Below are 13698 nucleotides of genomic sequence, written 5' to 3'. Positions count from 1 at the left end.
CAGTGTCGGCAACGTTCGCGCGACGATGGACGTGCGAGACAGTCGAGAACTTCACAAAGAACTTATTGATTCTCGCTAAATACGTTTCGCTGCGAGTCTTTTCTTCTTCGCGATGCTCTTGCACAATGCCATATCGTTGTTCCCTGTTGCGTTCGTCTTTTTTGGATAACTGCGAATAATCTTCTGGCGAACGTTTTGTTTTGTTCTCGTAGTGGAAGTTGTACCATTGTATCCGTATTCTTGGGTCCACTTGAAGGCATATTCAGTAGTAAAGGATATTTGGTATTTGTAAACACTAAATAAAGTAAGTTCCAATCACGTGATAGTTGATTTGCTTTTAGTTATTATTAGGTACTAGTCTCTTGTTTGATATTTACATTTAATCGAAGAGTATATGTCGTGTAATTGTTTCCTAACCTCTCTTATGTGTATTCTGTTTCTTTTTATCGTCGAATAAGTCTTCGAGTTGTTTTGTAAGCATTGTGGTCCCTCTTTCCTCTGCTTCTTCTTTAGATAACAAAAGGATATGGATATTGTTTTATCGATTGATGTTTCTTCGATAGGTTCAAAATGACTGGCGGAACTACCACTGAAAAGTCTGCTAATAATCCTTTAGAACAGTTTGTGCTGCTTGCAAAAACTGCTAAAGGAGCAGCTGCGATGGAGCTCATAAGACAGGCTGTAGAAACACCAGGTGTTAATGTCTTTGGGGAATTGTTAGATATGCCTAATATTAAAGAGCTAGAAAATGGACCATACGTGGAATATTGGAATACCTTGAATTTATTCGCATATGGGACATATAAAGAATATCTAGGAAGCAAAGACAAGGTTCTGGATCTAACTCCTACTCAAAAGAAAAAACTTCAACATTTAACAATCGTAACGCTTGCCACAAAGTCTAGATGTATACCGTATTCTATACTTCTGGAGGAACTAGATATAAAGAATGTTAGAGATTTAGAGGATTTAATAATTGAAGCCATTTATGCGGATATAATACACGGTAAATTAGATCAAAAGAATTCACAGTTAGAAGTAGATTATGCTGGCTTAGGACGAGATGTTAGGCCTGGCGATACCGGTGTGGTAGCTGAGACTTTAGCTGCCTGGGGTCAAGCTTGCGATACAGTGTTAGCATGTATCGAAGAACAAGTTACGAAAGCCAATGTTGAAAAACAGAAAGCCACTTACCACAAAGACAGAGTACAGAGAGATGTAAGTGTCCTAGGAATAGATAACGATAATGATGTACAGTAGAATAATTTTGTGCTACGGATGTTCGCATCTCTTTTAGATTGCTAACATAAAGAAGTCGCTTGCCGCGCAAGCAGGTGGCGGCGGCGTACAGGAGGCTGATATGGCAGGAGGTAGTTCAGGGGCAGGGGGAAGCGAATCTGGTAGAGAAGCGTTGTCGGTTCCACCGGATCCAAAGAAGAAGCAACAAAAGGTCAAAAGTAGTAAAGGCAGTGGTAAGTTCTGGAAGACATAAATTCAGTTATCTTTAATCCCGTGAAATGTATTCAATTGACAACAGGATTGTAATATTCTTTTTCGTAATTTGCATTCGTCAATTTTCAAAATTCGTAACAATCCTACGTTAATGTGAATTGCGACGAATGATGGCTAAAACGACTGAGAAGCGCTATTGCGAATGAGGAGAAATTTATTGCCATAGTTTGGCATATCATACAAATTCTAAAGGGATCGAACGCTTTCATTTTGAAACAGGAGAATCTTGTAAATACAGTTAAAGAAGTACAGAGTTATAAATCACTGTTATCTTTGTTTGATGATAATATTTGTTTACGAGAGAATTTTGTTACATTAAATTTATAAACTTTTCTATATGGTGTTAATTGTGTTGTGTATTAGAGTAAAATGAAAGAAAGCGGGAGAGGGTAAAAATATATGTATAAACGAATTTATTAATTACACTCTATTTAAGATAAAACAAAAGTTATCAAGTGCATGAAAATATTATGATAGTTTAGACATATAGATGGAAAAAAAAGGAAATCTAGAGAATGCATTTGTGCATTCATTTGGCCTTCTTTCGAGTGGTTATTATCATTGAATTTAATATTCTATAGTTACGACTTATAAAGTGAGATATATTTTTATTTAGAGAATTTATATTAGAGAGTTACCATTTGTTAGTATCGAACAATGTACGAACATTTGAGCATGAAGTAGTCGATTTTTTATATTACACTGCACTTTAAAAAGTAGCTGAGCTTATGAAAATAACAAAGTGATACATTCAAGTTTGTCAAGTAAATTTGCGTGAACGCGAGCTCGTATTAAACTTGAGTGTTAATTAATTATTCATCGACAGCGGTTCAAAGCAGATAGATGCGAAAGTGAATACCGTACTACGAAAAAACAGCAAACATCCAAATTGTGATTATCTTCACATCGAGAATTCAGAAACGATGAACGTTTTTTCTTATAGACAGAAACAAGGAGAAACAATACTTTTATAAATAAGCTTCCGAATTTTGTAACGTAGCATGTACGAGAGTTTTTAGTCAGACCAAAGATTTTATACGTTATGTTGTAAGGTGTAAATGACGTAAGCAGGGTTCGACAGTTTAACAGGCAGGGTCTGATAATTATTGCAATGAATTGCATATTTATCGTTGTGTCCGTGATCTATGTATCGCCGTCATTATCTTGAATGACGGTGGAATCCAGTGTAATGATTTTGCTTAAATGTGTCTTAAGCAGTATTGATCTTTTCTACCATTTGCGTTCACTTCGTATTTAGTTTCTCTTATCGAAACGATTTATAGTTATGAGACGGTATAGTGATAAAACAAAGCGTAACTAGTCGGATCGATCATTGTTACGGAAAGGAAGGCTGTATGCTTAGGAGAATGTAACGGTATACGAACGACACGTTGCTTAGTGAAACAAGAATGTCAGTCGAATTTCAAAGCGTTGTAATTGCTAATGGAATAAAAAGATAATTTATTTTAGCGAGGCTTTTCTATTTTTCTGCACCCTTTATAACGCCTCTCCTTTGCGTCTGTGAAGCGGGCCATCGCAAACACTCGGAGCTGAGTTAGGCTTATTAGTTTCACTTCTATCTTACACTTGTTAGCATAGGACACGGTAGTAACAGTTTAGCCATAACTAGCTCCCATTCGATTCGTCGACACTCATCGTTGTCATCGTCATCTATACAGCCAACAATTTTCTAAGCGACAGTTTCTATTTTTGCGTGGCAAATATTCGGGGATATACAGGGTCTCCTAAAAATGTTGTAACACCTTGAAAGAGGTGGTTCGGGAGGTGATTTGAAACAACTTTTTCCTTAGCGAAAATGTTGTACGAGGTTTCGTTCAGGAGATATTAACAGAAAACCCCGACCAATCAGAGCGCGAGTATACCGTTGGACCGCCCGCAGTAGGCGTGGCTACGCGCTAGGCGACCGCACTCATACGCTACCGCGAGCGGTCCATCGGCATACTCTCGCTCTGATTGGTCAGTGTTTTTCGTTAATATTTTCTTAACGAAGCCTCGGACAACATTTTCGTTAAGGAAAAAGTTGTTTCAAATCATCTCCCGAACCACTATTTTCAAGGTGTTACAACATTTTTGGGACACCCTGTATAGTTAATGTTTATAGTATGCGCAACCGGTGTCCATGTTTAAATGGTAGTACTTAATTTTGTCGTGTTTTGTCTGTTCTAACAATGTGTGGTTGAGCTACAAGTCGCAAATGATACGCCTAATCGGGATTTTCAGGATCCACTAATCCGGTAAAGCACCACGAACTGAACGATGAGCCAATGTGAGAAGCTTAGGTGAAGCTTCGCGGCATATCACCAACTCGATCGGATGATTCTGTCCCTCTGTCTCTCTATCTACGGTACTGACGAGCAGCGCATTGTCTCCTCTGTAATTTTTGTACTTTTTGAGAAATAAAACACATCCTGAAACCATCTCATACTTATTGTACAAGATGCACCTGGCGCGCGTGTCGAGCGAAAATATGAACGAATAAAACGATGCCCAGCAAGGTGTTCATCATTTTCTTCGTTTAGCAGAGTTGGGCAAAGTGTATTCAGATTGATTTGTAATTGTAACTACCGAGCAATTAATAAATCGCTTACGATTGAATTGTCAGATATAATTAAAACGATTGTAATCATTGACCACGAGTTATTAATCGTTGGCCACGAAGTTATTGCACTTTTTATTCTAATTCGTTTGATGAGTTAACGAAATGTTAGAAAATGCTTCGTATTTCTTAGAAAGTCGTCGATCAATGTATTTAAAAATTGATTTAAAGGTGTAGACATGTCACGTGATCTCTCCGATTTCGCCAGTCGGTATACAAGAGATTTTTCTGCATAGAAATGGTAATACCCATTGATACACGGTTGCCCAATAAAAACGAGATGGCGCTGCCTTCTATTTCTGTATTTTGTTCTGCATGTTAGTGCCGTAATAAGGGCGTGGCGAAGAAAGCGCAACTGGGTTTGGGGCGCAAAACAAAGGATAGCAGTTACGCAAAGGAAAACGGTTCTCTTGTCATAAACTATGCTAGCTGCTCCAACATTATTGGCAATTTATGGAAAATCCGCCTGACTATGCCGGCGGAGGCATACGTTAAAGTCCTCGACAATTTAATCGTATATCATTGCAAGAGACACAGTTCTCGAACGTAGAATACACAGCAAAAAAAATTCTTTATTGACATCGACGATACGTTAACTTTCGTCCTCGTCCATGTGTTTCGACCAGAGATCTCGGCCAGATGGAACACGTATATGTAGATAGACAGCACCTTAACACACTATAACAGTATAATAGATAAATAAGAATTTTGAAATAAAAGAGACATTGCGAAGAGGGAATAAAAAAACCTTTCAGATGAAGTGTATTTCAAATATTTCAAGTGCTGATTTTATGAACAGGTTATGACTTTATTGTGCATTTTGAGTCTCAACAGTGATTCGACAGTCAAATTTTTTCGAAACACTAGACGTGAACGACTGCGTGGATTAATCAACTCCCCCACCACTTAGGCTTTTCACCAAACTTGGAAATTCAGTTCTGACGAAATATGGAAAAAGTTACAGACGATGTTGCATTCCGCAGAGGTAATTAAGTATGAGGAAATGAAATTTTAGTTTGTTTTCTTTATTCTTTTTGTTAATTTTGCAATATTAATTTGTTTAGCCGAGGCTATAACTTTATTGTGCATTTTGAGTCTAAAAAGTGATTCTGGGATTCAAATAAATTCGACTGTTAATAATTCGAAATTGTTAAGAAACACTAGACGCGAACTACTGCGTGGATTAATCCACTCCCCCACCATTTAGGCTTTTCACCAAACTTGGAAATTCAGTTCTGACGAAATATGGAAAAAGTTACAGACGATGTTGTATTCCGCAGAGGTAATTAAGTATGAGGAAATGAAATTTTAGTTTGTTTTCTTTATTCTTTTTGTTAATTTTGTAATATTAATTTGTTTAGCCAAGGTGTTCAAATTGTCGCTAACAGATCGGGAGATCAACCAATCGCGTAATTGTCTGTCGACGTATCACATCGTTCTCCCCCCACCACGCCCACGTCCGCCCCATCCCCAACGTTTGACGACAGAGTCAAACCGTTATTTTCTGCCCGGCGTCTCGAGGTGAGTGCACGTGTTCTCCGGTCAACTAATTAATTAGCATAAATTCTTCCGAAGTTTAAACAATCGTTGCTTCGAGTTATCATCGTTCGGCTTTATCGTGTAATACGTAGTTGTGGTGCCGATTAACGTGTGTGTTCCTTATCGATTTCGTAATTGACCCGAAAAGATCAAGATCGATTTCGTGGATTTTCTACAAAGTACCAATGCACATGCATACATCCTTTTGGATTGCATCGGACTTTTCGCGAGCTATTTCCAATTAATTTATTGCTGATTAATATTGCTAGTGTATCGGATTTAACGAATTCCTTTGAATTTTTTACTTCTTTTATACTTTTTAATGTTCGTTCTGAATTTCGATAACCGACGCGACACAGTTATTGCAAAGGGCTATTCGTAATAGATTTCGATTGAAATTTCTCGAAGCAACGATTAATTGAATTTTGCATTTAAATAGTGAAATAGTGAACCAATCGGAATAGTGAATTAATTAGCATTTCTTATTGTCGAATAAATTCTTTTAGTGCTTTTAACACGCGATTTCTTTTTGATTCTGTAATTAACGCGGAAAACTTCAGATTTATTTACCAGAAAGTTCCATTTTGTACGAAGCGACAAGTGACGTGCAATTGACGAAATGTTTCGATTGATTCGATATCAAATGTGTACTTCAATTGAAATAATAAATATTCTTTAAACGTTTATAATATTTTTAAAAACTTTTTTATAAATCTATTTATATGCAATGAAGTTTCTCTAACTTTGAACCTTCTGTTTTCAGAATTCTTCATTTTCAATTTCCACGACGGACGCCGTAAATACGAAAGAACGACGACAATCACTGGAAACATTTAAAGGAAAATTGAGTATAATGTAATCTAATTAATTATTCACAATGATGGTAATTCTCGATATAATTATTAATCGTTATTATACCTTACATTTAGAATAATTGTATAATTGAATATTAAATAGATGTCTATAATACTTACCAGATTCGGGGGTATTAAACAGCCAACACTTTTATTTCAAATAGCACCATGACGAATGAATAAGAGTTTTCTTTTTTTTTTTAATCGCGTGCCCTCCCTGCCCCCCATATTACTAATCATCTTTCGTTTCAGAAAATTTTGTGACCGCAGGCAGTGCGGTTATTAGAGTCAGTGCATGCTTCGTAGATTTCTTATTTTCATGTTAGACAAACGCGAAAAAATAGAGTCAGTGTTTTTTGCGCATTAAATATTCATTTTACATCATCACGATTCTTAACTACTTTTTCAATCGCGAAACTAGAGTCAGTGTTGTTCGCCGAGTACAATTTTCGCGCGCGTTCACAGATTTTTTATTTTTACTTTGTTTTTTTTTTAATTATCATATACTGTATGAAATATCTCGTTACCGGTAATAAAGTCAATGACGGAGAATCATCATTTCATTCAGCGGCGATCTACGAGCCAAAAATGTAAGTATCTAAACTTTATTCGGTTTTTTATTAAAATTGCCAACGACTATAACGTTAAAAATAGATTCTTACGTTTTGTGTTAAATTTTGCAGATTTTCAGGCTACTACTCCAAGTACAACTCTTCAACTACTCCGATGTCAGTTAGCAGATTCTTCAGGCGTAACTACCTACTCTGATGGTACCATTAACAGAACCAACGTTCTGGCGATGAAGATTATTTGGCGGCTGGTGAGCTGCATGACGATTTTTGTTCCTCCGATCATCAACCATGCCGTAGGACATAAAGGTCCGAATCGGCACTGGTGATCGGTTGTATACGTGCATTTTGGCGAGTATAGTGATCGCGGGTAGTCATGCTACCCGTGAGTACTAACATTTGTTGTTTTATTTGTTAGTTCAGGATAGGGTCTTCTTGTACGTCGCGTTTTCTATTAATAATATATTAATTTTTACATAGTATTTTTTAAATAAATTTAGTCTTGAAATGCTGATTTATTTGGTGTTACTATTAAATTAAAATTCAAGATCCACTATCTTATGAAATATTACGTTATTGAAATATTAGATTCTTTATGTAATTCAATATACAATATTGAAACAATTGATTCTTTCAAAATTGTTCACGGTACACGTTCAAATTCTATTTCCTGTTCAAATAGAATTTGAACGTGTACAATAATAAATATAAATTAATTCCGTTTAAACTTTTCCAATACGTGCAAGAAGAACGCTTCGCGATAGGTCGATTCCTGCGTCAAAGTGAATTGATTTGTTTTTTCCTAATTAAAAAATTTACTTTCACAAGGGAATCACCTGATAGGATACAAACATGCATCATAAATTCAAAAACAATTTATTTTATCGTAAAGTCTTGCTAACATTATTTCTTGAAAATTAACTCAATTTTTATTCAATTCATTCTTCTTTATAATTACATTTTTTATTATTAATAAATTCATAGTTTTCAATGTTGAATTCTTATACATTAAAAGTCGAGGCACTTTTAATTGAGAATAAAATGATATTTAATGAAAAGATGCTAACCCGCTTAGATTTACTAATTATTCTTTTTAGTGAGGATTTTCAGGTTAACCATTCCGTGTTCGATGCCTGAACTCATTCAAGTGCCCAGGTGCTACTTGCTTGAGCGAAAAATGATCTAATCTAACTAATAAGATATGTTGGCGGCTGACATTGGCTAGTGTATCGTGCACGACGTATTTCCCACATGTGTGTGTTTGTGGTTAGGCTGTGGGATTGCGTCGGTACAAAAATTCATTATACATCTTATATTATATATGTATTTAAATAAATAAATAAATAAATAAATATATATATATATATATATATATATATATATATATATAATATGTATATGCATACACATATTATTAATTTATTATATGTAATTAACTATCGAAATGATATCGAGTAACAAAATAGTTATAACATTATTCTTTCCAAATAACAAATCCAAAGTTTCATTTGCCATTAATTTAAAAGACCAATTACGTTAACACTCGTTTTGTACAAACGATGATTATATCAAAAAAGTTTCTAAAATATTTACGAATATTATCCGTAAACGCAATGGTCACTAGCCTTTGTCAGACGATTTCAGGATTTGGTACGTATGTGCGTTAGAGTGTGCAAGTTGTATTTGGAATTCGGGCGTCGGAGGCGTCCCGGGACGTTGTCTCTAGTTTAGGTTTTGCGCCCGGGTTCATGAATGAGAACCGTGGAGTGTGTGTGTTGGTGCGAATGAGTTTGTCATTTTTAGATTTAGCTTAGGGAGATAGGTCCTTTCTGGTGTGTATGTTAAATCCCAGTAGGTAGGGTCCAGGAACAGGGCGTCACTATTTAGCTGGGTAGGCGCGGTACACGGTGACACTTGTTTCTGTAGCGGGGTTCGAAGTATCGATACGCAAGCCGATTCGAATCAAATACTTCGTTCGATTTTGCCGTTGCTTTCGATTTTTTGAATCTGCGACTTTATAGTCGCTACTCTTTCGCGTTCGCGGTCGCGTATTAACTTCATCGAAACGCTCGTCCCGCTCGGTTACAGACGTGTGGTTCAACACAGGTTGAACGTCCACGTATTGCACGGAACCGAGCCTATTTCAGATTGGGCAATGCGCCCGAAGAAAGAAGAGGCTGAAAGCTGAAGAGGCCCTTACAAACTGTCGCAAGAGTGGGCAGCATCAAATGGCTCTCCATTTTCGGTTTCGAAGATTGGGAGTCATACTTGTTAGTACTTTATCACTATACTCGCCTGTAGTTGTAGCAGTCGTAGTTTCTTTTTCAGGTCCTGATCCAGCGTTTGGCGCGCCGCGGTTTCCATTAGTGTTGCGAATGAATACAAATCGCGTTGCAATTAGTGTTGCGAATAAATACAAATCGGGTTGATTTTTGTTTTGCGGAAACATATTTTTCGCATTTTATTTGAAAGTAGTGTTGCGAATAAATATAAAACGGGTTGAATTAGTGTTGCGTATGAATATTTTTCGCGTTGCATTTCAGGGTAGTGTTGCGAATCACTACAAATCGCGGTTGCTTTTAGATTCGCGAAAAAGGATGCACTCACAATCTCGCAGATTCATCGATTATTCCTGGAAAATCAGGATCCTTTATAGTCCCACGGTTTAGTATCGCGAATAATAAATGCAGCTCACCCCACTCGCTTCCGAATATTAGTAAAGTTCGTATAACGAGTCGCAAAGCGCAATGCGTGAATATTCACGCAACATTTCCAACTTGATTTTTATCTGTTTATTAAGAATATTTTAAAAATCGTCATTCGCGTTCTGTAATATCGATACAAAATCGCAACTTGACGACTAGCAGTGTCGGTTAAAGTCGCATAAAAATGATGCGCACGGGTTTTTCTTTTTCAATAAATGCCACGCTACGCGCTCCTCCTGAAACTCCCCCCGAAACAAAAGTAAATACCCTGGAGTGTAAAAACCGTTATTGGTATTTACTGGTACCTATTTGAAATCACAGAACGACAGCTAGCGGTATCGGTAAAAAAGTGCGAAAAGATTTTTGTGAATTTCAGTAATTAATGTTGCGATTATTGAAGCGTATTGCGTCATTGCTGTCGATACATTGTTTATTTTGTATATTTCATTTTCTTTCGCGAAACCCTTAGTCTTGCGTAGTTTTCATTGATATTTCAATAATGATATTATTGATTGACTCGTGTAGAGAATTATTACGCAACCCCATCGTCTATTTCTATTTCTAAAATTGTCATTTCGTGCTATTTTGTAGAAGTATTGCCTGTAATATTCTCTCCTATCTGGTGGGGAATGTAAATCATCTATCACGTTTAATTCCATCTTTCTTATATGGAAATTACCATTCGTTTGTTTCTATTTTGTGCGGTTAAAATGTGTCGTTACATGTTCTTTTCTTTTTGCATTTAAAAAGTTATTAATTTGACATTTAAATTCACTTTCATAATATTTGAATTTTGTATCTTGTCATTTCGTGTATTCGTCACAATTCATGTATGAAAGAATTGAAGTCAAATATGGTTACTCGTTTCACTTTGAAACGATTTGCAAGAAAAGAATCTGGATAATGCACCATTTTATTTCTATGTCCGCTAATACGTTCTTCTTTCAGCTATTTACTAATCCTGTGAAGAAGTTTCTGTTACAGAGTATTTAAGAATACTTCAACTTCCTCCTTCTGGAAAATCAATCTTCATACTATCACATATGTTTAATGGTTCTTAGTTTACGTTTCAGATATCATCGTTAGGTTGTTTTCTCTTGTACTTGTTTCTGAGTTCTTTTTTTTTCGGAAATCATCGTTTGGTTGTTTTCTCTGATATTCGTTCCTGGTTACTAGGTTTCGAAAAGCATCCTTTTCTCAGTGTTTTCTCTTCTGTTCGTTTCATCGAACTAAAATCAACACTGCTCATAAGTACGCTCTAAAGTACATCCTTATATTCGCCTAATATTTGTTTTTTCTTGTTCTTCTAACACTGATCGAAACATGATCGTGATGCCCGTAATATCACATCAAAAAGGCAGGGTGGTTGGGATGTGGTAGGGCGGGTCTTCATAAGCAGCAACTTCCACGTGGCGAGACCTGGGCCCTGATATTATTAATTGTGTAATTATTAATTGTATTACCATTAATGCAATTCGTAGTTACGTAGTAAGTAATATTAGCTAATCGGCTGCTACAGGGTAATCCGCTCGGTAATAAACACAATGGACAACCACAACGATAGACGACCCTCATTGTAAACTTTATGACGGTGACACCCATACAGTCCGTTTCGTTGCGGGAGCCATCGTCATCGTCTACAATGACGGTCGGCTATTGTTGTGGTTGTCAATTGTTTCTACTAGCGAACGGATCACCCTGTTATACGCGTATAATTCATCGTAAATATAGCATGAGCTTAGGGTATCTTCTGTGCTATATCATTTATTTCATTTATTGAAATGACAACACCACGAATAATTCAATAATTGCTTTTATTTTTCCTTTTTTTCTCTTTTTTTTGTTCACTGTAACGGATACATCGTAATACCACTTAAACTCGTGTTTCTACCTTACCATTCGTACGTATTTAAAATATGCTTGTAGACCATAACAGTTTGATCGTAATTAGTGTTCTTGACATTGTCATTGCATTGCATTTTTCGATAGTTTATCGCTACGCTGTTTGCACCTCCGTACACTTTTTTTTTTTCTTTATTCTTATCGAACGTTACGACTAAATTGATTCCGTATGAACTAACATTTTCGTTTCAAGTCCCGCGATACACGTGCACCTATATGTTGTGTACAGTTGCACGTTTAATATGTATGTACACGCCACGATTCAAACGCACCATTCGAGAAAACAGTCAAATGTAAGATACTTTAAGCTTACAGGGCCTGGTTCTTCATGGCTGGTACTAACTGAGGCTTCCGAACGTAAACCGTGTCCTATGTATGGATTCTCTGATGTTTTATTAGTAGACTGCGGATCTTTATGCAAAATAAAATATTCGCGAACGTGTCTACAAAAATTGAATCTAAATAGGAATTTATTTTATTCTGCAAATATTATAACGTGAACTTTACTTTCAATCTTTTTCATGTTCTTGCATATTGTTTGCATTTTGTAGGTTCTTGTACATTCAAATTTCTTATAAATGCATAAAGATCCGCAGTCTATTTATTAGCTAGCTTCTTCGAGGATAAAACGGCGCACTGATATTTGCATCGTGTAGCTTGGGCCATTTGAAGGTGGCAAGTTGTTGTAATTGTTTGGAAAAGATTCACTCGAAAAATTAACCCTCTGCACTCGAGAGGTGACTCTCAGTCAGCATTAGGTTTCATGGAGCAAATCTACTATACCCAAAGTTTATAGGTTCAATTTCTTCGGAGCTCGACGTATCAATAAAATGATTGTCGGTGAGGTACAGTTGACCTTGTTCTAAAATCTCGATAGCTTAGAAATCGTAGCAACAGAATGTTAACACTTTATCTACCGGACTATTTAAAAGCAGACTTTAATTCACAAAAGAATTTTCTACAGTAGCATATCCCATTCTAGGCTGACAATAATTCCTCCATACTGTTACTAGGTACATTGAAAGCCAAGTCTGTTACTAAACACTGAACATTGTAAATAGACAAGCATCGACACAGTAAATCAATTCGAATAACTAAATACTGCATTTAAAAAGCCTATAAATAGGCTCCCGGTAAATAAAGTGTTAAGAAACATCTCGAGTTGCTGGTAGATACCAAAATAAAGGCCTCGTGTGCAAAGGGTTAACAAGATCCACATATTACTACAAAACACCTGACGTCCATTCTCTTTGCACCAATTGTACAATCGAAGGTAACCAAAGACAGAGTACCAGAGTCAGAGTGTCATTCGATTCCTGAAGAAGCTACCTGCAATTCTGAAGCAAGTCGAAGACACAGCTTACAGCCTAAAACCTCAGCTAACGTCACCTATCAGTCAAACATGCTTGCTTTTGTTATACACGGCCGACTATCGCTCGCGTTAGCGTTGAATTATTTTCCAAGGTTGAAACAGGACTTCGCGTCGGTTCTAATACGAAAGTTTGAGGAAACACAGGACGTCTATCAGGCCAAACGATGGATACGCGGGCTCATTAGTACCCAAAGTCTGGCGAAAAGCCTCTTCCTCGGTCCTATAAAAATCCAAAAAGTTTTGTCAAGTCCATCCATACACGTGTATAAACGTAATTATTCCAAGTAATAATCGTATGACTTATTTCTGCGCAACTATCACTATCGGAAAAACAACTCTTACGCACGTGGTTAGAGTGGGATATGTTTATCGCAGATTCGTACCACTGGTCGTGGCACCGTGACAAAGGTTTGCAATAATTCTCAACAATCGCCATCGAAACCTACAGAATAATTTCTCGTCCTCGTTCGTTTCGCCTTTCTCACGGAAATACCAAGCGTTAAACGTTACAGTTAAAATTAGAGCGACTAGATCTTAGGAGAAAAGATTCCAGCATGCGATCGTCGCGACTTTTAATTCTACGTGTAGCAATTCCTATAGTCTGCAGAGAGGATTCGAAAAAGAAGAA

At 36.7% G+C, this 13698-nt stretch overlaps 1 protein-coding gene across 2 annotated transcripts; it reads left to right on the top strand.

Annotated features, from left to right (window-relative positions):
- The first annotated feature begins 35 nt into the window (after positions 1-35).
- On the top strand, positions 36-3957 carry LOC128892845 (COP9 signalosome complex subunit 7). Of its 2 annotated transcripts, none has more exons than XM_054153422.1 (4): positions 36-304; positions 564-1218; positions 1298-1472; positions 3754-3957. In XM_054153422.1, exons 2-4 carry the CDS (start codon positions 571-573, stop codon positions 3801-3803), a joined length of 873 nt encoding a protein of 290 aa, XP_054009397.1. In that variant the 5' UTR covers positions 36-304; positions 564-570; the 3' UTR covers positions 3804-3957. The 2 variants fall into 2 exon arrangements, with proteins under 2 accessions (XP_054009397.1, XP_054009398.1); XM_054153423.1 differs by lacking the exon at positions 36-304 and adding an exon at positions 330-473.
- Positions 3958-13698: the final 9741 nt, after the last annotated feature.

This window comes from Hylaeus anthracinus, unplaced genomic scaffold (genome assembly GCF_026225885.1).
Source record: "Hylaeus anthracinus isolate JK02 unplaced genomic scaffold, UHH_iyHylAnth1.0_haploid 2, whole genome shotgun sequence".
NCBI lineage: Eukaryota > Metazoa > Arthropoda > Insecta > Hymenoptera > Colletidae > Hylaeus > Hylaeus anthracinus.
Note: the sequence above shows the minus strand (reverse complement) of the source record. Positions and strands in the feature narration are given on the sequence as shown.

Coding starts and splice junctions, on each gene's coding strand:
- LOC128892845 (XM_054153422.1), top strand. CDS start 571: ATGACTGGCGGAACTACCACTGAAAAGTCTGCTAATAATCCTTTAGAA. Junction 1,219..1,297: donor AAGACAGAGTACAGAGAGAT/GTAAGTGTCCTA, acceptor CATCTCTTTTAG/ATTGCTAACATAAAGAAGTC. Junction 1,473..3,753: donor CAAAAGTAGTAAAGGCAGTG/GTAAGTTCTGGA, acceptor CGGGATTTTCAG/GATCCACTAATCCGGTAAAG.